The sequence below is a fragment of the Rhipicephalus sanguineus genome, chromosome 11 (genome assembly GCF_013339695.2).
Source record: "Rhipicephalus sanguineus isolate Rsan-2018 chromosome 11, BIME_Rsan_1.4, whole genome shotgun sequence".
NCBI lineage: Eukaryota > Metazoa > Arthropoda > Arachnida > Ixodida > Ixodidae > Rhipicephalus > Rhipicephalus sanguineus.
The window spans coordinates 88,330,225-88,356,087 of NC_051186.1; the positions used below are offsets into that span (position 1 = coordinate 88,330,225).

The following is a 25,863-nucleotide window of genomic DNA, read 5'->3' on the forward strand; positions in this document are numbered from 1 at the left end:
CATTTTTAGAACCCCCGAAAAAACCCTCGTAATTTACCATATTATTCATCGAAATTCAAAACCCCGATCCAGGCGATGTCGAAATTGAGCGCCGCGGGCGCCTAGGAACTGCGGCCGCTGCTTTACGTCAGACCGGAACTACACTTGAAGAACTCTGAAAAAAAAAAGGCATGCAGCAGCACAATCTGGTCACGAAAAACGGCGAGTCATCTGAAATGCTCTAGTGCTCCGCTTATTCTCTGCGTTTGGTGTGTAGTTATGCTCCGTTTCAATTTTAAACTCTAAATAAGTGCAAAGAACTCGTGCATCTTGTGCGCAGGGGCAAGCGCTGCAGTGGCTGCGCCCTAGTAATACACTGCACAGAGACAGAGAAGGTGGAAATAGCGGTTTTCTCGGGTACGGCGCGAAAAAGTCAGCCAAACACGAAAGATTACGCGCAATGAATAAACGGTGCAATTGTGTATTTCAGACGACTAGCGGTTTTTCCGGACCAGATTCTGCTGCGACGAGCGTTTTCGCAAAGCTGGTCACGTTAATTTCCAGTGTGACGGAACACAGCGGCGGCGTTTCAGGTGCGCACGGCACGCTCCGTTTCAATATCATCTGGATAGGACCTTCAATTTCGATTATTAATGTCTCAAATTACGTGCTCTGTGGAATTTTGAAAAAAAATGGTGCCCCATAAATTGTCACGTCCGACAGCTTTTACGTGGAAACATCTAGCATCAAGCTATTAATTAACAAGTTCCAATTACTTATTTCAATGTAACTTCAGGTATGACAAAGTATTTCCGCCTCGACGTAGAGTTCGTGTGCGAAGACAACAGCTGCGTGACTGACATAACATTTTTGTAAAAAATCTGTCTAAAAAACACCCTGTATGAAAAGTAAAGTTATGAAGCATGCTGGTAGGTTGCTGTGACATCTACCCACTTTGGCGAAGCGCGTATCCGTGATTTTTCTCTGCTGCATGTAGACTTCCGGTTGTTTTTAAACAATTTCATTTACCTTTGCGGGCAAAAAAAAATATGGTTCACGGAGCGTCAATATTGTCCTAAAACGCTTGGCATACGTTAACACAAGCCCGCTTCAAACAACATTTCGTGTGATTTGGACAACATGCTAATGTTGACATTTTCATTAACGCAGGTGATGCAAGAGTGGATCGCAAAGTATGGGAAAGTATTCGGCATCTACATGGGTGACAAACCTCATATGGTCATCACGGACACCGATATGATCAAGGAGTGCTTCATCAAGCCATCGAAGGTTTTCCAGGACCGGCCTATGTTCTTCATCGACGCTGAACCGTTTTCTAGCGCGCTCACTTTCTTAAAAGGTACGCATGCCAATTTAAGAGGTACTTGTGGCAGAACAGCGAAAAAAATAAGAAAACGGGAAAGTGCGCTGCGCACAGCGCTGTGTGTTCACAGAGGTACTCTTGCTGTCTGTAATGCAATTTCAAAATGACCGTGTCAATACTACGTCAACGGGAAACCCATTTGAATGTTCAAGTGAGCATAGTATTCTTTGAACCCCTAAAAACCATGTTAACGACCAGGGTCCCCTTACAGCCCCATGATGCTGACAGTACGTACTAGCACTTTTATTAGGCCGCATAGTCTCGTTGCCTTATTTCGCGAAGGCTAGCAAGGAAAAGCTGAAAAGCAACGAAAAGCCGCAGCTTTCAGCATGGAGCAAGTGTAAGGAAAAGCTGAAAAGCAACGAAAAGCCGCAGCTTTCAGCATGGAGCAAGTGTACATATTTCAAAGTGCGATAATACATTTTTAGACACTTCAAAATCAAGCGCTTTGGCTCACGACATTCGGTGCGCTTCATTTCCATGGCACTCACACTACATCTGCCTACGCACCTTCCTCCTGACCATTTTAAGCTGCAAAAATATTCACCTTCTGCTGCAGAGCAATGCACCATGACGCACATATCGAAGGTTTTCCCTTTAGCTACCTCTACAAAACTGGCCTTGCCAGATTCTCTATACTCTGTTCCAGAAGTTCCGTGTAGCACTGTGGAAGCTACAGGCCTTCTCAACCAATCAGGAGGGCGAGCACATCTAAGTGTGTCCTTCCGCGCCCTGCCGTCTGCTAGCGGCGAGCACTGCAGCGAAAGCGGCAAGAGCGTCTCGGGACACTGTGCAACTGCGCAGTGAGATGAGCTGTAATTGTGAAAGCGGTTAAATATTCTCCTCGGCACCGTAAAAGCGCGCGTGTGATATCGCACAGGTGAACGCACAGGTGATATCGCACGATATCGCACAGGTGAGCCAGGCGCCGCCATTTTGACTAAGGAGTGACCAAATCTGCCACCGCGGACTAATCACAACCCAAGACTGGGTCCTCCGCGGCGCTGTGGACGCTCGGGCTGTGCGGACTACTCATAAAAGTTTAGACAGTGTCGTACCATTCCTTCGTACTTTATAAGTAAAAACATAACACATACGAGCCACAACAGCGTTATTTCTTTCGTCATTTGCATGTTATAACACGTACAAGCAAGAACTCTTTCTTCAGTATCATGGAGCCACAAAAATTGTTTTTATACAGAAAATGCGACAAAATCGTCATACAAATCACAGCTACAACACGCAGAGAAGCCTTCAAGTAAAAATCTTCCGACGAGACCGCTTGCAAAAGTCATGAGGACAAACAACGGGCTACGTATATGGGGCACTACATCTCGCTTCGCAACAACCTGCGCTCGAGGGTCGTGTAGCCTTGGCTCTGCTGCACGGAACTTCTGGAACAGAGTATAAGCTATGGGGTCTTGGCCTTTAAAGTTGAAGAAAAATTGTAAAAAGTCTGAAGAAAAGAAAGCCTGAAAAAATTTAGCAAAAGTTCAACGCCGCGCCGTGCGTTTCAAATGCACAACGTAGCGCCGGTTAGATTCCGTCGCGCAGATGTTAGAGTCCTGTGAAATGGAACCACTAGAAACACGATGGCAAAAAAACAGGCTCAATGTTTTCTTTAGGATACTGCATGGACAACTAAAAATTAACTTTAGAAGGATATCTACTTGGGCTCGTTGGTTGACGATGACAACCCCTGGACCGCCTACACAGATCGTGCTCCAATAAGCCGCCAACAATCCGCGGATCATCACTCGAAGACCAGGAAAGCTGTCTGGAAGCATATGACCGAGTGGCCGCTGTCAGCCACAATTGCAACAGTTGTGGTTGCTCAGCTGAGTTTCACAAGTGCATCATAATCTCAAAAAGCGCCAACAAAATGACACGCCTCATTATCGAGGCTGACAAAATCTCGGGTTTAAAAGCACAATGCGCAAGGCAAGCTTCTATCTTTCTGTCCGACTAGGAAATCGCGTATCTGACTGGCACGACATGTGTGTATTGAGTGCTTCTTGTTGATATGTGCTTGCTGTCATGCGCAATGTTGTTCTGTATCTAGGCACATAAGGGCACGTCAGTCTGCTATGAAAAATGTTCATAGTGTGCGCTCCGCGTGTGCCTCTGTGCTCTTGCCTACGTCTTTAACGCGCAACAGTGTACCAGTAAAAATTAACATTTATGAGTGCTTGAGAGTGCAGGGGAAACGAAGCAGACGTGTTAATAACAATTATGTTTTACTGACCACTGACCCCCGTTGCTGCTTCTGACCCCTGTTGGCATGACCTTCACGGCTCGAGTTCACGCGGAATTTACTCGAGACCTGCTGCTTGCCGAAATCCGTGGTACACTGGCCCGATGCCAGCGGAGCTGCCAGAGCACAAGTCGTGTGGCGCGCCGGCACTGAGTATGGCTCCCGCTTAGCCGATACGTAGCATGCTACCACACCAGCGCACTGTGACCAGTCGTGATCCAAAAGACCAACTCGTTTTTGTACGTCGTCTACCGTCTCCTCTGTCCTGCTCCTACGTGCAGCAAGACAGTCGTCAGCGAGACCTACGACTTCGATGATGCAGCCGATGGCGCCCCGCCGGAGTCACCATCGGCAGCTTTCCATGCCGGGTGCCAGCGTGACCGAGAACTTCGACCACAACGACAAAGTCGATTTCACCCGCCAGAGTACGCTGAGGCTTCTCAAGCCTAGTCGCAGCGTGTCCGGGACCCACCAACGCGATGGAGTCAGTGTCGCTCACCAGATACACTTCGGGCAGATCACCAAACCATGTTGCAGCGTGGTGACAACCACGATGCAGCCAGCACCGCCCATCTGCAGCTCCGCAAGCTCGCAGTCATGGCCGAGTGTGATGACAAAGAACAACGCCGGGCTACGGGCGCGCCGGGAGCTAGCGCAGTGTAGAGAAAGATGACGACCACATTAGAACGGGCACAGCAGCGGGAAAGTATGCGAGGCCATGCAAGATTTCATGGAGCAATCAAAAAGATTTACACAATAACCACAGTCCCAAAGTTCCATAGTGAACCAGAAGCAAAATACAGCAAGATTCTTTTCTACAATAATTCATATATTATTTGATAAATTAATTCCATCCACCTATTTCCTTTTTTTTAATTACTATTCTCGCAAAATTAACTTGTAAAAAATCTTTTTGTTATACAAAGTAAGAAATCATTCCGATTTCTAGATTTTAATTCTTTTTTTCTAAGCTACCCGATTCTTGACCAATCCCCCTGAGTGGGTGTGAGCCAGCAGTTCAGGATCTACATCTACATCTACAGCGTGCCCGAGAAACGGGTGTTGTCTCTGTCTCGTTCACTACAATATTATCTATTGCCACGCGCGCTTCTTATCTTATTTTTATGTAACTAGTCCGATGCAGGTGTTGCCGCTGCCTTGCGCAAGGCGCGCCCGAATGCCTCGGAATCTTTCAGGTTATTTTGGAATCTTCTGACAGCCTTGAGCGCGCAAACACGAGCTGTTGAGCTTATTCTGGAAGTCACGCGGCCACCAGCGATAAGGCGCAAATGTTCGATGCCGCATGTATAAATGCCCACGCGCAGGGTTCGGTCATTTCGCCGTTGCTCTTCAACGTTGCCTTGATCAAGCTACCCAGCCTCCTCGACGCTATGCCAGACCTACGACATGCTTTTTATGCAGACGACATCACGTTATGGACAAGGACCTCAAACACCGGAACGCAAGAAATGCGCCTACACGAAGCGATAGATACCATCGAGAGGTATTTACAAAAATGTGGCCTCCGATGCGCTCCCGAAAAGTCGGAACATCTCATCCTGAAGTCTAGGACGAGAGGACGGCCAGCCGCCTACAATGAACCCGATCCCAGCGTCACCCTAAACGGAGAGCCCATCCCAAAAGTGGAAACTTTACGCGTGCTCGGGCTCCACATCCACAAAGATGGGTCTGGGGCGGCCATACTCCCTCGACTACAGCGCACGCTATCGCAGCTAACGCATCTAGTCAGGACAATTGCGAACCATAGACGCGGCCTTAAAGAACAAGACACGCTACGTGTGATGCAAGCTCTCCTCAGCAGTCGAATAACCTGTGGCACTCCCTATCTCGAGCTGGAAAATGCAGAGGTGGAGAAGCTCAACACCCTAATACGTAAGGCCACCAAAATCGCTTTGGGGCTCCCATTCACGGCTTCCACTGCGAAACTTCTCAAGATGGGCGTACACAACACCTGGCAGGAACTAGCCGAAGCGCACAAGGCTAGTCAACTAGAACGGCTAAAGCTATCGCCTACTGGAAGATCAGTGCTTCAGCGGCTGAACTACGGCAAAACGTTTGTAGCCGACACAGCCACGGACCGAAAAGAAAGAATTCCGCCAAACATGCGCGAATCTCTCTGCATTGCACGAATCCCGCGCAACACGCACCCCACGCATCACAAGCAAAGAAGACAGGCCCGAGTGAATGTTCTACGGCGAAATCACAGCAATGATCCGGACGCCAGATATACTGACGCAGCCAAATATCGCGACAGAAAAGTCTACGCTTTGAGCGTCGTAGATTCTCGGGGCGTAGAGCTCGCATCTGCCACAATTCACGCCCGAAACCCAGAAACTGCAGAAGAGGCGGCAATCGCATTAGCAACTACCACGTGCTTGGATGCAGCTGTCGTCTTCACATATTCGCAAGCAGCCATACGAAACTACACCAAAGGTCGTGTGTCTGTACAAGCACTGAAGATATTGAAGCGCCGAAGCACTCCGATGCCGTACACCTGTGTGACATGGGTTCCTGGGCACGAGGGGCTGGAGGGGAACGAGGCGGCACACGCCGCAGCCCGCGATCACGTCTTCCGGGCTATCCCCTCCCACTCTCCAGACGCCGGTACTGCGTCCGCGGAGGCTGAGCCCGTACCCATCACATACTCTGCAATACTGCAACATCAAAGCCTGGAACGCAGAGAGTACCCCCCACCACATTCAAAGCTCAACAAAGAGGACAGCACCATACTCAGAAGACTGCAGAGCAACACTTACACTCACGGTATACTGATGCACAGAGTGTACACAACGTTGCAGTTTGCGGCGTACCTGACCCCTTGGCTCACATGATCCTCGCGTGCCCGTGCAGCATACAGACAGACGCAACGCCTTCGCCGAATGCCAGTAACGCCGCTCAAGAAAACCAGGACCTTCTCGAAACGTGGGAGGCCAAGCTCGCCTCAGAGGACCTGGACCAACAACGACGTCTCGTCGCCAGGCCCAAAGAGGCAGCGAAGGCCAGAGGGTTCCTGGAATGAGGAGACCTCCCACCTAGGGTAGACGAGGGACTAGCACCGCGACACAGTTTCGTGCAATAAACGTTTATTCCTCCTCCTTCTGACAGCCTTGAGCGCGCAAACACGAGCTGTTCAGCTTATTCTGGAGGTCACACGGCCACCAGCGATGAGGCGCAAATGGTCGATGCCGCATGCATAAATGTTTACGCGCCTTACCGCAGATCAGGTTACCGACGGCCTACGCTCTGTTCGCCGCTATCAGTATAAGCATGTATCGCTCGAGTTTGACTTGTCGTTTACCGGGCATAGGTTGGCCCAAATAAAAAGTTTAGTCTTGAACAAGCCGACTGCTGCCTCAGTCCACGTCACGACCCCATGGCAATACATATAACCCCCAATGAAAAAAAGTCCATTTTGCAACAGTATTGAAGCAATGAATGAGATAGCAGCAAATTAGAATGTCATACGAAGAAAGGCTAGCAGCTCATTCCTATAATAAACATGGCCGGTACAGCGAGCGAAGTGACCCTCGTGCAGACTACGGCTTCAACGCAAACGTTGTGATCAGCTGAACCTTTCTTCGTATAACATCCGAATATGTTGCTATCCCATCCATTGCTCGGCCCTTGTGGCGAAACTGTGACTTTTTTCCTCTTAGTGGAAGTCAGCTGTTATATCGGCAAGCCTTCTAATTTACTAGCGAACTTACACTACTGCCTTCGTTTTTTTGCCTTCGTCGCCAAACCTTTCGCGCCAGATTGCTCGCTGAAAGGTCTTGTACGTCTATTAGACCATTAGCATGCAGGTTATCAGTGGTACTCGATAAGTTATCGCTATCGTAGCAGTTCAGCTAAGCGAATCTTTGTAATTTTTTGTAATTCATTTTTTGTAAATCATTGTAATTCTTGAGAAGTAGGGCAGCAGGCACTGTGCCATTTTTCGTCATTCTACAGAGAGCCGTGGTACCTGCTAAACGCATGTAAGGCATTATGCGCACTTTGTTGATGCTGTGCCTGATGACGATGAAGAATTATGGCAGAGCCCTTTGTAATGGGTTAGAAGAATTCAACAACCTACTCGTTGCGCAATTCGCATTGTTTGACGCCTGGTTACAGAATTCGCGTTGTGCAACGCTTGGTGCTTATTTTACTCTTCTACCACGCTATATTGCATATGCTAATGCGGTCCCTTCCCGACATGAAGCCTGTATAGGACCATCCATAATTCTTCATCGTCATCAGGCACAGCATCAACAAAGTGCGCATAATGCCTTACATGCGTTTAGCAGGTACCACGGCTCTCTGTAGAACGACGAAAAATGGCGCAGTGCCTGCTGCCCTACTTCTCAAAAATTACAATGATTTATAGCGTAGTTAGTTCCTCGCAAGTGCACTTGTATTGGTTGCCAAGGAAGCCCATAAGCGCATGATCGATTCCCTCGGGGTCTCAGTAAAATTGCAATGATTTATAGCGTAGTGGGTTCCTCGCAAGTGCACTTGTATTGGTTGCCAAGGAAGCCCATAAGCGCATGATCCATTCCCTCGGGGTCTCAGTAAAATTACAATGATTTATAGCGTAGTGGGTTCTTCGCAAATGCACTTGTATTGGTTGCCAAGGAAGCCCATAAGCGCATGATCCATTCCCTCGGGGTCTCAGTAAAATTGCAATGATTTATAGCGTAGTGGGTTCCTCGCAAGTGCACTTGTATTGGTTGCCAACGAAGCCCATAAGCGCATGATCCATTCCCTCGCGGTCTCAGTAAAATTGCAATGATTTATAGCGTAGTGGGTTCCTCGCAAGTGCACTTGTATTGATTGCCAAGGAAGCCCATAAGCGCATGATCCATTCCCTCGGGGTCTCAGTAAAATTGCAATGATTTATAGCGTAGTGGGTTCCTCGCAAGTGCACTTGTATTGGTTGCCAAGGAAGCCCATAAGCGCATGATCCATTCCCTCGGGGTCTCAGTAAAATTGCAATGATTTATAGCGTAGTGGGTTCCTCGCAAGTGCACTTGTATTGGTTGCCAAGGAAGCCCATAAGCGCATGATCCATTCCCTCGGGGTCTCAGTAAAATTGCAATGATTTATAGCGTAGTGGGTTCCTCGCAAGTGCAATTGTATTGGTTGCCAAGGACGCCCATAAGCGCATGATCCATTGCCTCGGAGTCTCAGTAAAATTGCAATGATTTATAGCGTAGTGCGTCCCTCGCAAGTGCACTTTTATTGGTTGCCAAGGAAGCCCATAAGCGCCTGATCCATTCCCTCGGGGTCTCAGTAAAATTGCAATGATTTATAGCGTAGTGGGTTCTTCGCAAGTGCACTTGTATTGGTTGCCAAGGAAGCCCATAAGCGCATGATCCATTTCCTCGGTGTCTCAGTAATGTTCTTCGCCGCCCCCCTCCGTCTCTCTCCCGTGAACGTATGTTAACAGCATGACGGGAGAGGGAAATAGCGACCAGGCGTCACCGAATGCAAATTACATAACTGGTGGACCGTTTAAAGCTTCCAACCCATTACACAGGGCTGAGCCATAATTCTTCATCGTCGTCAGTCGTCGCGTCAACAAAGTGCGCATTATGCCTTACAGACCTGTAGCTGGTGTCTCGCTTCTCCGCCGAATGACGAATAATGGCTTAGTAGGTGCTTCCCATCTTCCCAAAAATTGTGATTTTTGGCGTAGTGGCTACCTTTCTAGTGTACTTGTATTGTAGCCCCAAGAGAGCTTACAAGGGGCTCTAGAAACGCCGCTCTTCCAGCTTTCGCTGTGACTGTGCTGCGGTTTCAGCGCAGGCCTGGCGTTTTTTTTTTTTTAACGATCTATTATAGCGAAATATACGACAATTTCGGGAGACCGTCATGTCTGAATGCGTAGGAAAGCGACATTGGCTTAGCCATAGGGGCTGGGGGCAGTAGCCACCCCCCCTCCTCCCCCCCCCCCCCCTAAATGCAGTCTTGCATGTATATATACACAAGCAGACATGCAAACACGCGCACAAACATAAAAATGGGTTGTTGACCCCCCCAACCCACCCCGAAAACATTTCTGGCTGCGCTCCTGGTGAGCGATTTCGTAGCGTGATGGAAACTGCGATTTCATGTACGATTTTTGTATGCCTGCATAACGCTTCACTGTAGTGGCCATAGCGTTTAGCTCAGAGCCCACTTCTTGTTTTACTGCAGGAGACAAGTGGCGAGAACTCAGATCGCTGTTCAACACGTGCTTCACGGCTAGCAAGGTGAAGGACCTCTTTAGCGCAGTCGACGCGTGCACAACTGAGTTCGTGAAGAAGATGGAAGTCCTCTGCCGAAGCGGGGACCCTATCGACGTGTATCACAACGCGCACTGCCTAACACTGGACACCCTGGCGAAGACGGTGTTAACATGGCAGGTATGCAGGAGGAAAAAATTGGATTTTGGGTCATGTGCACGTAACGCCATCTCTCCACGGTGGCCGCGCCAACCTGCCGGAACTAATTGAGAAATAGGGGAAACGCCATATATCACGTGGAGCTCTGGCTCAAAAAGCGCGCCCTCAACGTCACCGAAGTTTGAGCGAACTTGATCCTATTGCTATTTTCAGCGAGAGGGAGGGGAAATGTTATGGTTTTCACTTTCTGTTTGTTTCCTTAGAGGCCCCATGTAGGGGCATTACATAAGCGGTGGGTGTACAATCACAATGCATGGCACTTGACCCTCCAGGACGAGAAGTGCACTCTTCCAGCTTCAATGAAAGCTTCTGGGTTGGGCGCGTGTTTTGAAGCAACGCCGAAATATAATAATTAGCGACGCTAGCAATAGTTATACGTTACGCTAGAACATTTGCGATGCAATTTCGTGGTGATCAGATTCAAACATACTTATTAATGGTTCAAATTTACAAAGAAATATTTCGCGGCATGTCGACCTTTCAAGCCATAGATGACGTATCCGTTCAAAACACGACAACACCCTGCACTAGTTCTCTGCTCAGATAGACGCTCTGTTCTATCTATAAGTCCCTAACTCATGTTCCATGCCAAATGCACACTAAATGCAAGCATTCTGCGATTGTGCTGCTAGCCATATAATATTCAGCAAGAGCGAAGTGACTGGCGACACCTTCACGAGCCGAACATGGCCACTCAATTTCTAAGCTAAATGTTAATGAGAACTAACAGACAATAATACCAAGCAAAGTATAGGGGGTGCTATTTGTAGCAGTTAGAATATAAATGTGAAGAAAGTAAAGTGGACGAAAAGATAACTTGCCGCCGGCAGGGACCGAACCTGCGACCTTCGAATAACGCATTCGATGCTGTACCACTGAGCTACGGCTGCGGTCATCCTCTCGTTCAGTTTATGGGATATATATGTGCATTTAAACCTAAGAGTGTCACCTAGGAGTGACACCAGAGACAAGGCTATGCTCCACCAGCGACAGGGTCACAAAATATCGCCAAGAAATGCGGCATATACTGCAGTAGCGAAAGCGTATTGAAAAAGAAATCCACTCTATCTCAAAAACTGTTCACATCGTTGTATCATCTCCAAAAAACACCAAACCTGCGCTAAAACCGCAGCACAGTCACAGCGAAAGCTGGAAGAGCGGCGTTTCTAGAGCCCGTTAAGCTCTCTTGGGGCTACAATACAAGTACACTAGAAAGGTACCCACTACGCCATAAATCACAATTTTTGTGAAGTTTGGAAGCACCTACTAAGCCATTATTCGTCATTCTGCGGAGAAGCGAGGCACCAGCTACACGTCTGTAAGGCATTATGTGCACTTTGTTCACGCGACGACTGATGACGATGAAGAATTATGGCTCAGCCCTTTGTAATGGGTTGGAATCTTTAAACGGCCCACCAGTTATGTAATTTGCATTGGGTGACGCCCGGTCGCTATTTCCCTCTCCCGTCATGCTGTGTAACATACGTTGACGTGGGAAAGAGACGGGGGGGGGGGGGGGAGCGAAGAACTTTACTGAGACCCCGAGGAAATGGATCATACGCTTATGGGCTTCCTTGGCAACCAATACAAGTGCCCTTGCGAGGAACCCACTAAGCTATAAATCATTGTAATTTTACTGAGACCCAGAGGAAGTGTATCATGCGCTTATGGGCTTCCTTGGCAACCAATCCAAGTGCACTTGCGAGGAACCCACTACGCTGTAAATAATTGTAATTTTTGAGAAGTAGGCCAGCAGGCACTCTGCCATTTTTTGTCATTCTACGGAGAGCGTTGGTACCTGCTAAACCCATGTAAGGCATTATGCGCACTTTGTTGATGCTGTGCCTGATGATGAATTATGGCAGGGTCCTTTGTAATGGGTTGGAAGCATTCAACAACCTGCTCGTTGCGCAATTCGCATTGTGTGACGCCTGGTTACAGAATTCGCGTTGTGCTACGCTTGGTGCTTATTTTACTCTTCTGCCACGCTATATTGCATATGCTAATGTGGTTCCTTCCCGACATGAAGCCTGTATAGGACCTTTTAGCAAAGCAGTTTCAAGCACTGGCATGGCTCAGAGGTTGAATACTGGGCTCCCACGCAGAGGACCCAGGTTCAAACCTCATTCCATCCTGGAATTTTTTTTTCTTATTTAGTTTTTTTTTCTTATTTCGAGCGATACTGGTTACGGACACCGGCGGCGGCGGCGGCGGCGGCGGCGGCGGCGGCGGCGGCGGACAACTACGGCGCCAAAAACGGCCGGTGAAATGATCTCATAACAGCTTTCGCTGTAAAAGTTATATCGCCTGTGTTTAACATGAACAATGCACGGAAGTGTTCTTGCCTGTTTTTTACCATGAGGTCATGCAAATGAAAGGTGTATAATTGTTCATGGTTCGTAATATTTATCGTATGATGGCTTGTCCTCCTAGTTTAATGAGTAATTACATGTGATATGCAGGCGCCCTTCTTGAAGTTGAAAAAATACTTCGATTGAACATTCTTGCTAATAACGTGTCTTTCGTTTACCAAAGGTTGTAGGTTAGTAGTTTCGAACAGCTTGGTTTCTATCCTTAGAAGTTACATAATTTTTTTTAACATTCATCCTTTCAGACGCCATCTATTAGGAACTGCCTGTATGTGCGTCAACTTTACGTAACATTATTTCACGGCATTCGATATTCTATGGGAACAAAAATAACGTCGTAATACGCTTATTTGCGTCATTATACCAGTTATACTGAAACAAATTTTAATTAAATACCCATTTGTCCTGATGTCATTCATGTTCTCTTTTTACTTTAAGAGAATCAAATCTCAGGCTAGAAGTAGAGTCGGAATTCGTTTTTAGTTATGCTCATTTCGCGAAACGAAAACTGATACTTTTGACGTGGCTCGCGGCAAGAGGCGCGTCGAACGACTCACCGAAACATGGTACTGACTTCAGCAAAGTCATCACATCCAACCGTACGTTGCAAAATTGAGTCAAATCAAGAAATATTTATTAGGCAGGAGGTTCAATTCATCCAAACCTGAATGTATATTGCCCTTTCTTAGCCACTAGTCAACACAACTAGCAAAAATAGATGGTGTATACAATGGTGTACAACGCGTCTCAAAGGATTAAGGTGTTTTGCTGCTACTGCTGCATTTTGGTCCATCCTTTCACTTCCAAGGATCCCAACGTGGCCTGGCACCAGCGAATGGTCTGGCCTTTACTCAGGTGTGATAGTTTGTCGAAAATATCACCCATCACGGGTTCGTACTCAAATTGTGTATTGGGAGCCATCAGAGAGCTTGGGGGATTTCTAAATTGCATTTTTCTTATGTTTGTTGTTTATCATCCTTGTACTGCCATCCACAAGACAGCACCCGGCAGTGTACACTGACAAAATCTGTGGTAGCTTAACTCTATGCTGCCGTCTCCGTCCAACCATGCTGCTTTCGATATAAATAGGCGCCGTCGATCTAACCAACGGTGTAAAGTGCTGCGTAAGCGCCTCACGTTGTTCGTACGGTGCGAAATTCTCGTGGTACGTGTTCACGTCGCCTACCTTGTTTTTTTAGATGTGCCATTGAAAAGTCAGAGAATTTCGTGAAGTCGCTCCAAGCAGATGATCTAATTGCTCTTGTCGAACTGGAAAGTACTTCATTAGCGGCATTTAGCTCGAAAAAATTCACCCTCCACTTCCATTTGGGGACGGGGGCACAAAATGTGACAAATACTTTGTCCCCTTCACAAAGATTCCGGCATACGTAATGGACCACTTATTCTTATGCGAAAGGAATAACCCTTTGTAAATAATGACAAAACCCGAACCGGAAGAATAGCGTCAATATAGGGAAAAATTCGACAGATCCCACGCCTCGTGGGAATCACTTTCATGCGAAGCAGTCAGCGAATAATTGTGTATGCTGCATTTTCTGGCTTTGAGCCAAGCGTTACGAGACCGACCGACGTATTTTTTTTTTTTTGCAAGTGCGGACATCGTGGGCTTAGCGGGAACGTCGATCAAGCTGGCGTTTATAGGGTAACTTACGGTCTGACTGACATAACGTCAGCGCTCACTTTAGAGCACAGACGTCAGTATTATCAAAACTGAGTGCACTTTCCAGAGCGATGATGTGATTAGGGAGTTTCAGCTTGAGTGTATACTTCTTTACGTTACCGTGTTAACGGATTGCGTTTACCGTATTACCGGAACTCTAGTTTTAGTAAAGTTTTTACCTACCCAAACGTGAACTTTTACGTACGTACGCAAACGTTTAATAATAATATCTGGGGTTTAACGTCCCAAAACCACGATATGATTATGAGAGACGCCGTAGTGGAGGGCTCCGGAAATTTTGACCACCTGGGGTTCTTTAACGTGCACCTAAATCTAAGTACACGGGCCTCAGACATTTTCGCCTCCATCGAAAATGCAGCCGCCGCGGCCGGGATTCGATCCCGCGACCTTCGGGTCAGCAGTCGAGCGCCATAACCACTAGACCACCGTGGCGGGCTACGCAAACGTTTACGTTTCCGCAAACCACTAAATGGTGATGATAACTGCATTGTAACTACATTTAATTTAGATAACATTGAAAAACCGTTACGGTAAAATCATAACAGAGGTTTTAGCGTTTGCAGTATCACGGTATACGCAAAGGGGTGTAGCAATACCGGGTTACCGGACGATGGTGTCGACATCTCGTGACGCTTCGTGAAACCACAGTCATGGGTACGTTTGTTTTCGCTGAGAGTTTTTGAGGGAAAAAATGATTAAAAAGGCAACTCATTCGTACTTATGCCGCTGGAAAGCATTTACATTGGAAGTAGAATGTCCAATGTTTCTGCAATAACGATTTTGTGCTTGCCTGGTTCACCCTGGCCCCGCTAGAAGGCGCCACCTGCCCAGCCTTTCAAAGGCTTTAGACCTCTCACGTTTACGGCTTCGGTATTCTAGGTCGCTTTAGCCTCGGTAATCCGGCTGAAACAAGGTGATCGTAAGTGGCGCTCGCACTTCGGCTTATTTTGACTCGGCGGCTGGAGTCTCCTCAAAGCGGATATCGCGCGTAGCCACGAACGAAGGTTCATTTGCGAGATAGGGCCGTAAACGTAAAGCCTATCCGGCGAGCAGTTTACGTTCCGTAAAAGTTCGCGCATGCGCAGAGTCCATCCGGCATCCGATAACACGGTAACGTAAAGAAGTATAATAATAATATCTGGGGTTTCACGTCCCAAAACCATGATATGATTATGAGAGACACCGTAGTGGAGGGCTCCGGAAATTTCGGCCACCTGGGGTTCTTTAACGTGCACCTAAATCTAAGTACACGGGCCTCAAACATTTTCGCCTCCATCGAAAATGCAGCCGCCGCGGCCGGGATTCGATCCCGCGACCCGTAAAGAAGTATACGTACAAGCTGAAAGTCCCTATTATCATACGCACATTTTGTTAGCGTATTCCGCCAGGGTCGAGCAACGCTTGAATATAGCTTGCTGAATCATAGAAACACAAATGTATTGTTTATTAGACTACTATACAAACGGAGCCAATACTAGAGCAACTGACGTTAACCCGACATGACGTCTGTATCGTAGCACTACATACGTAATGTTTGCTGCTTTGTTATAAAATCACAATTGTGTCACAATTGACGATTCACTGGCATAAGTTCCTTTTCTAAAGGAGTTTCAAGGCCTGGCGCGTCTCTGTGACAGAAGACCTGACTGCCACGCAGAATGCTTGGGTTCAATTCCTGCTGAGATCCTGATATTACCGCGAAAGCTGTTATGAGATCACAACACGGGCCGTTTTTGGCGCCGTAGTTGTCCGCCGCCACCGGATGGAACGGGGCTCGAACCTGGTCCCTCTACCTGGGAGGCCCAGTATTCAACCTCAGAGCCATGCCTGTGCTTGAAACTGCTTTGCAAAAAGGTCCTATGCAGGCTTCATGTCGGGAAGGAACCACATTAACATATGCAATATAGCGTGGTAGAAGAGTACAATAAGCACCAAGCGTCGCACAACGCGAATTCTGTAACCAGGCATCACACAATGCGAATTGCGCAACGAGTAGGTTGTTGAATGCTTCCAACCCATTACAAAGGGCTCCGCCATAATTCCTAATCGTCATCAGGCGCAGCATCAACAAAGTGCGCATAATGCCTTACATGCGTTTAGCAGGTACCACGGCTCTCCGTAGAATGACGAAAAATGGCATAGTGCCTGCTTCCCTACTTCTCAAAAATTACAATGATTTATAGCATAGTGGGTTCCTCGCAAGTGCACTTGTATTGGTTGTCAAGAAAGCCCATAAGCGCATGATCCATTTCCTTGGGGTTTCAGTAAAGTTCTTCGCCCCCCCCCCCCTTCTCTCTCCCACGTCAACGTATGTGATACCACATGACGGGAGAGGGAAATAGCGACTGGGCGTCACCCAATGCAAATTGCATAACTGGTGGGCCGTTTAAAGCTTGCAACCCATTACAAAGCGCTGAGCCCTAATTCTTCATCGTCATCAGTCGTCGCGTCAACAAAGTGCACATAATGCCTTACAGACGTGTAGCTGGTGCCTCGCTTCTCCGCAGAATGACGAATAATGGCTTAGTAGGTGCTTCCCAACTTAACAAAAATTGTGATTTATGGCGTAGTGTAAAACAGCGATCGAAGCCATAGAGCATTCGATGCTCAACAAACATGTTCAACGCTAGAAAATAGTTTTGTGAGCTTGAATAAGTGTGACAGTAAGCATAAAAAAGTGCAAAATTAATTGCTTAAGACCACGATTTAACTGTCCGAGCTTTTAGGTGCAAAGCGAACGCACACGGAAATTAAAGTATTATTATTTCTCGAATGATCGCGAACGTTTAACTCATAGGAAGCGATGATTAGTAAACAAATATAAATACACTTCTTAATACACATCATTCTACCTAGTAACGAGTTCGATGTTAATCTGCACCTGAGTATTATAAGAAGCGTAGTCATCTTTACGTAATGATTAATCAAACGCAACGAAATTGCGCATATGCAGGTGAACTTCCAGATGGACGAGGATAACCCCACCGTCACTCGACTGTGCACGGTGTTCCAGCAAATGGACGATACGGCAATCGAGAGCGTGTTTGCGTTTCCGTTATTGCGCGCTGCGCTCCGCTGCGTGTATCCGTTCACAGACTTCTGCAAGAGCATGGACAAAGTCTCGAAGGATGTGCTCGAAGTTCTCAACTGGCGAAGGGGTCCCAGTGCGCCACGAGAGACAGATGTGCTTCAGTACCTGATCGACCTCCAAACGACTGACGACGGTGCCACGGAAAAAACGAGGAGATACGCCCGTGCCCTCAACGACAGCACCCTTCTGGCTAACCTCATCATGCTGTTGGCCGTGGGCTTCGATAGCACCTCCTCTTCGCTGGCCTTCTTGCTCTATTTGTTGGCGAAACACCCCGAGGAACAAGAGAAGCTTCGTGCCGAAGTGCTGGCAAAAATGGAAAGCCTGAAAGATGCGAAAGGAGACAGCAACAACAGGCACCAGAGAGCACCATCAGAACAGCAGGCACCAGATAACATTAAAACGCTTCCCGAGCACGACCCTTCTTCTAAAGACGAAACGTACAAAACACACAGAAGGACGTCAAGCCAAATAGATCCCAAGGTGATCGACGTAACACAGCTGGATGACAAGGTCGCGGGGCCCTGCGACCTTCAAGAACAACCCTTGAACTTTAGCCTAGAAGCGGACGACATACTGAACCTCGAACGCCTGGACATGGTAGTGCGCGAGGGCCTACGGCTGTACCCGGCACTACCTGTAATGATCCTGCGCGAATGTGCCCAGGACACCACCGTTCTGGGTCAGTTCATTCCTCGCGGAACAACGCTCGTCGCTCCGCCGTGGCACATTCACAGGGATCCGAACATATGGCAGAATCCGGACGAGTTCATCCCCGACAGGTTCGTCAACCAGAGCGCCATCTCTTCCACTTACTTCCCCTTTGGACTCGGATCCCACGTTTGCCTCGGCCAGAGGCTAGCTATGTTGATGATGAAGACTGTTCTGTACAAAACCGTCTGCGAGTTTGAGCTGAGCTTGAACGCGGAAGATTCGGGACCTTTGAAATTGAAAGTACCGGGCCTGTTGCTGAATCCTGTTGGTGCCTTGCGGGTCAATTTTAGGCCTAGGTCAGCTGCATGCGGAAGGTCGCTATGAATCGAGTATGGCACAAAGGTTATATGCCCCCCCCCCCCACTTTTCTAAACCATGGACGTCAGAATAAACAATATAAAAATGGGCCACTTGTGGATATTGTATAAATTATTCCTACTTTCAGCAACTCCTGACTAACGAAATACCAAAACTGCATAATTTCTAGGAAATTTTCCACGCGCGCAAATGTTTTAGAACATGTCTACTGAACCTTTTTTTTTTTTTCAGCAATGCCGCCGGTTGCATTCCCAAAGTAAAGAGCTCTGCATGCATCACCAGACCGCTCAAACGTTGCCGTGGTTTAATAGGTACATGTATTATTCGCTATAAAATCCTCCATCATATCTCATGACCGTTAGTCGAGCGCAAGTGGTGAGCCAGCCGAATTATGACGTCTGTTCAACCGCAACACATTTATCGAATGCAAATAACGCCACCGCTACACTTAACTTTATGTTGACAGCTACATGTGTATGTGAATAACTTTATTAAGTTCCTGCAGCTTTCCGGGCTGGGTTCCCGCCTAGGAGCCGGCCGAGAGACCATGTCTCTCAGCAGCTTCCTTGGCCTGCTGGATCGTCAGGAGTTGATTGTCTAGTCCTGAGCTGAGCAGCGCGGCCCGCCAACGCACCCGAAGGTCCTCATTGGAGGACGCGTCCCTAGTTTCTCCCTAAAAGTAAAGAAACGACGTGGGCCACGGCTCTCCAAGTCAGGCCACCTAAAAATCGGTGCTAAGCTGGTAACGCAAAATGGCGAAAACATCAAATAACCTACGTAAGCTATAGTAAAAAAAAGACGCTCCAATTCTTCAAACAGAGAAAAAACATCGACAGAGACCAATTACGCGCAGTACATAAAGAATGCTATCGATTGAATAAACTGCTTGTTTTCTTTGTATTAATGTGTGCATTGAGGAAGGGAAAAACAGAGACTGCAACGCATTGTCATAGGTGAGTGTCGAGGAAGTATAGTTACAATTAGAACTTCAGGGATCATCAACCCCATGCGACAAACGAAGGGGCAGACATCCCAAGAGACGTTCTCCGCGAATCGGCGGTGCGCTCTTACACAGATTTTATGCATTAATATAAATTTAGCGCACGCTGTGCGCTCTTTCTGCAGTGCAATGTTGTAACCGTACGCTTACCTAGCTATATGTGCGCGCTGCGATGAACGTTTTAACTGAACGACGCGGCATACCCAACAGACAAGATACAAAAAAAAATATACGCGGAATCTCCTTCAGGATCTCCAATGTTCAATTCCAATGGCGGAGTCGGAGCAATGTCAAGAGCGAAAGTTGTGCTACGACGTCTCCCAAGGTCATTCATCGCGTCGCAGTGACCAGGAGCGATGGAGCACAAGTGTGGCTAGCGTGACGTCACGCCACGCGATCCGCTGCGGAGAGGCGTCGCCGCTGCTCTTACTCAGAGCCTCGCCGCTGCGGTACTACGTTACTAGGAGAAGGTAAACCACTAAAAGGCGCTCTCATGTTCCTCTTCGTGCATTTCTGCAATTCCCAGCTGCCGTCGTGACGTCACCTGTCCGATTAGGTGATGGCACGGGCCACAGACGCTGTCGAGTAGGCGGACAAGAACCTGTTTGTCTGCTAGCAAGTGCGCGCAATCCCTGCTCGTTTTCATCGCAAGGTGAAGAGGTGGAGAACTCGGAGAGGTGTAGAGACAAGGCGACAAATGCAGCGTAGCGAAACGAGAAAGGGCGCGTTTTGGTTATCGAACGCGTAGTTTCGCTGTCGTTCAGTCGTTCAGTTTTCGCAACTTTGACGTGCCGTGGCACCGCATAGCGGTGGCCGCTGGAAGCTCTGTTGAGATTACTGAAATGCCGTACCTGCTTGAGGCCGCAAATGTTGTCGCTTTTTTCGTCTTGTCTGTGGTCGTTTCGCGACGTTGTGAGCAGTCTCGACATTGGTGTGACACTTTGAGTTCCTCATTTGAGCGCAAAGTAAACAAAACAAAAAAGGCCACGGATTATGCGGCGTGCGTCAAAGCACGCATCGTGAAGTGGTTGTCAAAGTAAGCTTCCTCTACAGATTAACGACTCAAAAAAAGGCGTGAGTCGTTCAAGGGTTTAAACCTCGCAAGTGAATAACGAGATCCACGAACGTATGCCGCACCTATTTTGTACCGAGTACCTAATTTTCAGGTAACAACATCTGATATCACACTCTCGCGCTTCGTTGAACCGCCCGATACGGTCGCCGTCCAAACAGCACCAGAACTACTTAGAAATGCGTTCCGTCTGTGAAATATAATAAAAGGTGCGGTTTTAAAACGGCCGTCACATTATTCCGCGTCAGAAACGCCTGCAAATACCGCTGTGACCTTCACATCCCAAGAACGTGCGGTTTCACTGAGCTTTTCTTGGCTTTCATTTGGTCATGGCACTGTTTCTGTTGTGCTTTCCCAGTGACGTGCGTGTTATTTCCTCCACGCAGAATGGTAAGCGGCACGTTAATTCTTATAACTGACGATTGTGCCTGATCGCTGGCTTCATCCGCTGTTTGGCGGCGTCTTGAAGTCTTTCACTGCTTTTTTTTATTAAGTAAGCGTAATAAAATCACATTGCCAGTAATCGAATGTCTCAAGCGGTTTCGTTTTGCGGTCGCAAAGAACAAACTTCTTTTTTCTTTTTTTCAAGTTGCTCCACCATGTACTGCCGCGGCCACGGCTGTGTAGAGCGCGCTAGCGACCGGTTTTTGCGCTGCGGGGCCACACCTTGAGGCAGTTTCGGGCTCTGACGTGGTCAGCCTGACCACTAGGCCGCACATGCTCTTGACACACCACGTCAGAGCTGGAAACTGCCTCAAGGTGTCGCCCCGCAGAGAAAAAACCGGCTGCTTGCGTGCTCTACACAGACGTGGCTGCGGCTGTACTTTGAGTGAGCTGCACAGGCTACGCGGCCGAATGCAATGCAAGCAAAAATACGATAAAGCGTGTCTCCAAAAGTTTTTCTGATAATACCGAGAAAGATTGCGCGTGACAATTTCATTCTTTGTGACAAGCTTCCATTGTAATATTGGCCTCGCAACGCGGCAGGCGTTGCAATGCGCGGCAAGCGCTTCCAGCAACCCGACGGGAATGTTTGCGCATTTTTATTCCTGATGTGGTTGGATTCGCGTGCCAGAGATTCCGTCAGACATAAACCTTCCCGCTACTCTGGTTGCAGGAAAACAACATAGGTCGGATTAAGACTGAAGTGCACAGCACTGCACTCTTCTCCAAACGTGCACGCTCCTGTACCGTCTGCAAAGTTGTGATAATCTTAACGACAGCCATGTTGGATGTACAGAGGCGCCGCTCATAGGCAGTGAAAGATGCGACTAGGCTCGTCCACCACTGCAGCGCCACAATATCGACATGTGGCTGGTTTAGTCTCTAAGACTCGATTGTTCTAGTCGTTGTGAAACACCCAAGAGTGAAACAAAGTCTGGTGATCAAAACAACAAGATAACTTATTTATTTGAGACACCAGAGAAAAGGGAATGTCCACGCAGCTCAAAAGATTCGCTGGCGGCTTTCTTATAGTGCACCGGGATCTCTTCCTTTCACCACAATCAAACACACAAAAACAACCGCTGACATTGGTGACGTGTCCGCCGTTTTATGGTCCGAGTTCGGAATGGAGCACAGTAACATGGTATCAGTAAGCAGCACTTTGAATGTTTGAAGGCCACGAACACGGGGGCCGTATGCTAAGATGCATCATCCATCCGAGAACTCAAAGCGACACAAAATGTCATCCGCGACACACTCCCCGCCGCAATGACGAATTCATCTTCCAGGTTTAAATGCGCATTTGAGTCACGTGAGAGGCCAAGCCCTCAGGAGCCTAGAACGCATACTGGTAAGCGTGAGCGCACCTTTAAAAAATAATTACATTACCAAACAAACCACACCATCACCCTTGGATCTACCGAAATGATCGGAATGTGGAGCTCCCAAATTTATGTTTCTTAAAAATTGTCAGAACGTTTGTTCTGAACATCAAACAACTAAAAGTCACTAAGCACCAAGAAGAGCTCCAGAAAATCACTGCGGGACCAACGATTTTCATAAAAGCACCATCAGAACAAAACAGCCCGCACTGATCCCCGAAATGCCCCTGTGAGAGCAAAATACTTGTCGAAAAAAAAGGAAAAAGAAAAGGTACGCATGCGCCCTTGGTGACGCGCTCGCCTGTATCGCCTTTATTCTGCCGTGTTTGTGAACTTTGCAGCGCTGCCTTCAAAATCCGTTATGGCAGCCTCGGGGCCTCGGTTTTTCGTTGGGTTTGTGTGCTCTGTGGATTCGTGCGACAGTGCAGGTCACCGTCAAGATTGCACGTTTTTTGTGGGTTTTCATCGCTACAAAAGGTATGTACGACCATCTCGACGCGACGAAGTTGCAATCGGATATTTGTGTTGTGCGTGAAAATTGCGTAAGTGCAATACTGCTTGCGAGCGCAAAGTTGCACGTTCACCGCTGCTGCTGTCCTTGTTTCCTTTCGACTGCGATAAGTCGGAAGGAAACACGGGCGCAACGAAAAGCTAACATAAAAAAAAAACGTTTGAGATGACTCGTGACATAATTCGCTTGTTCGAGACCGTAGCAATAGAAATAATGTCTTGCCTTGAGCTTTGTTCCGGAACTAGACATCTTTTCCACACGTGCTAAGAAGATTTTTCTGGAATCTCGTTTGCTTTTCGCGTGCGAGAAAGCTTTTAAACTACTATTACATACACTAAGGCGTGTCGTATGAGAATGTAAACGGGAAAAAATATAACGGCGGCTTTCATATCTTACTTTCTGCTTACCCTTATGTGCGAATGTGATTGATATTGGCGACTTCATGTTCGGACTAAAAATACGGGAATGCTTCCCCCGCATATTATTAAAATCGCATAGCGCATGAAAGTTGTTCCACTTGACCATTCCTTTTTCTCATTTTATGCTCACCCACTACGCTCAGCGCTTGACGTCGAGTTGGCACGATGCGCTCGCAGCAGGCTGATAATTCGTAGCCTATATACGTCCACTGCCACGAAGCGAAGTGCATGTTCGCGGTGCTCTTATACTTTGCCTTTCGAGCAGCGCGCACATGCTCAATGAGGGTTATCGTGTGCAATGTGAATAGCCGCAGCCAAGGTTAGTAGCGCTAACGTACAGTAAGCGGTGTACTCCGCTTCATTTGTAGCCTACAAGCGCAAGAAACCAAGAGTGACAGAGAGTGACAGCAAACGAAAGTGACATCGAAAGATGGTGCTTGAACTTACCGTTATCTTCCTTCTAAATGTGTGGCGTCGCGCATCACGTACTTCTAATTATCAACCGATAGGCCATAAAAAACGTTTTCACTATTCCAAGTGGCGCAGCAGTGCCCTGCTTGCATTTCCCATACATGTTTGTTGCAGCATGCATGCGTTCACTGCCGCCTTTGATTAGGCAAGGCTGCCGCAGCAGCAACAGCTCAAGAGAGCAGGCAGGAATAGTTATGTTGCTTTAACAGAGGTACACGTTGATGGAACTGAAGCTGGCGAAGCTGTTTTGATTGAAGGGCAGATTGCATGTGTAAGTGAGGAGTAATACATCTAAATGGCCCCTAAACAACCTTAGAAGACACAAAGTACGAGCAAATTATTAAATGCGAAGCGTTTCTTAGCGAACCTCAGGCACTTTGGGCGTTTCTATCAACGTATCTATATATCTATCTAGCCGCTTACGTCTGGGCGCTCTCCTGGTCGCCTCCTTAACTTTTAATATACCAAAATTAGCATAACAACGGATCAGTGTATGGTGAACGCGATTCACTGGTCATGGCATGAATTACGCAAAATACCTGCCGCGTACGTCATGAAATCATTTCTCTCAGTCCCGTGTGGCACATACCCGCCTACCAGGGTTTGTTATGCGAGTAGGTGCCACAGGTGATACAAAGTGTCAACCGACACAGTAAACGCGAACACACACATTGACACGCAAGGAAAGTGATAATAATAATAATTGTTGGGGCTTTAATTTTGACCATTCGGTATTCTTTAGGTGCACCGAGATCGCACAGTACACAGGCATCTAGCATTTCGCATCCATCGAAATGTGACCCCCGCGGCCGGGATCGAACCCGCGGCCGGGATCGAACCCGCGACCTTCAGGTCAGCAGCCGAGCGCCGTAACCGCTACACCACCGTGGCGGACACAATGAAAATGAGGAAGCTGAGACAGAACACCCCTGGAAAACGCTCAACTACCATGCACTCGTTCACGTGGTCCGCAACGTGGACCACTTCGATTACGCAAATACCGGGGTCAATGCTTCCTACAATAAATCTGCCGAGAGAACCAGGCCTCTCATCATCACCGGTGACTTCAACATTGATTTATCAAGACGCAACAATGCCTGGTCTTTATACTGCGTGAAAGACGCCTTGAATGTGGACAGGGCATCAAGAGACCTCGCTGCCACGTGCAGGACAGGAGGCGTCATAGATCATTTCATCGTGAGAGCCATCCAGGATTTCCACCAGCTGTGCTATACCTCGCACTTCACTACACTTAGACCCCTCGTAGCCGCGATCATGAACGAACTCGATTACGATTAACAAGTCCGTTCCAGCTGCTGGTGCTTACTGATCACGGTGATGATGACCTTGTTAAAGAACTGTCAAGAACCCCTTCTACACAAACACACGGGTTCGTTAAACGTGCGTGCGTTCCCGTCATAACAGATAAGTATAAGCACAGCAACTGTAACGCAACTGTATTAACTGCAACTGTGACTGTAACGTACGTGCAGTGCGCCTGCGTGCGCCACTCGGCTTTATAACGAGGAAAACTCGGTGTATAACGAGGAAAACTTTGCTGAATGAAGCTTAGTTGCCAGTAACGCCTGTCTTGTGCATTTGTGTATCTTCTATGCGCTGTTCGGATTCGTGCTATCCAGTATTGAAGAATATAAGCACTTCATATCAGCTTACCGCGTCTGTTGTTGGTAACACTCATGTTGCTGTTGCCATCGTTACGCAACTGTAAACAACTGGTTATACAGGGTGTTTCAAGAAATGTGTCCAACCTTCTCAAAAAATCAGGAAAATGCGAGATTTAATTGCTGCTTCAGAATTGGTTTTTCTGTAGTAGCAGGGATATTAAGATGGTTAAAGAAATTATTTGGGACTGTAATTAAAAAAAGTTAATATAAATAACTTTTTAATTAGTCGAGTTAGATGATCGTGTCAAATGGCAGAATTGAAGTTCTTCATGCCAGAAACGCAACCCAACTTTGAGATTTCGAAAAAGTGGCATCTAGTATTAATTACGAAGTAATGAATTTCAACCAAACTCAATGGCGAAACCTAAACAGAAACATGGAAGAACGCAACTGCCATGTTCTTCTGAGACGTCCAAAATGAGTGAATGACTTTTTCTGTAGCGCTAGGCATCTTAAGATGGTTAGAGACACGACTTGAGACAGTAATTAAGAAAGCTGAATTAATTAACTTTTTGATTCGTGGAGTAAGGTGAGTGTGTCAATTTGGGGAATTGAAGTTCTTCGTGCCAGAAGCCCATCCTAACATTGAGATTTCGAAAAAGCGGCCTCTAGTAATAATTAC

General features: G+C 47.5%; 1 protein-coding gene across 1 annotated transcript; it reads left to right on the forward strand.

The window, feature by feature from the left end:
- Window positions 1-902: 902 nt before the first annotated feature.
- LOC119373477 (cytochrome P450 3A6) lies at window positions 903-18,263 on the forward strand. Its single transcript, XM_049411204.1, has 5 exons — window positions 903-908; window positions 1,150-1,339; window positions 3,899-4,042; window positions 9,816-10,024; window positions 17,088-18,263. Exons 1-5 carry the CDS (start codon window positions 903-905, stop codon window positions 18,261-18,263), a joined length of 1,725 nt encoding a protein of 574 aa, XP_049267161.1.
- Window positions 18,264-25,863: the final 7,600 nt, after the last annotated feature.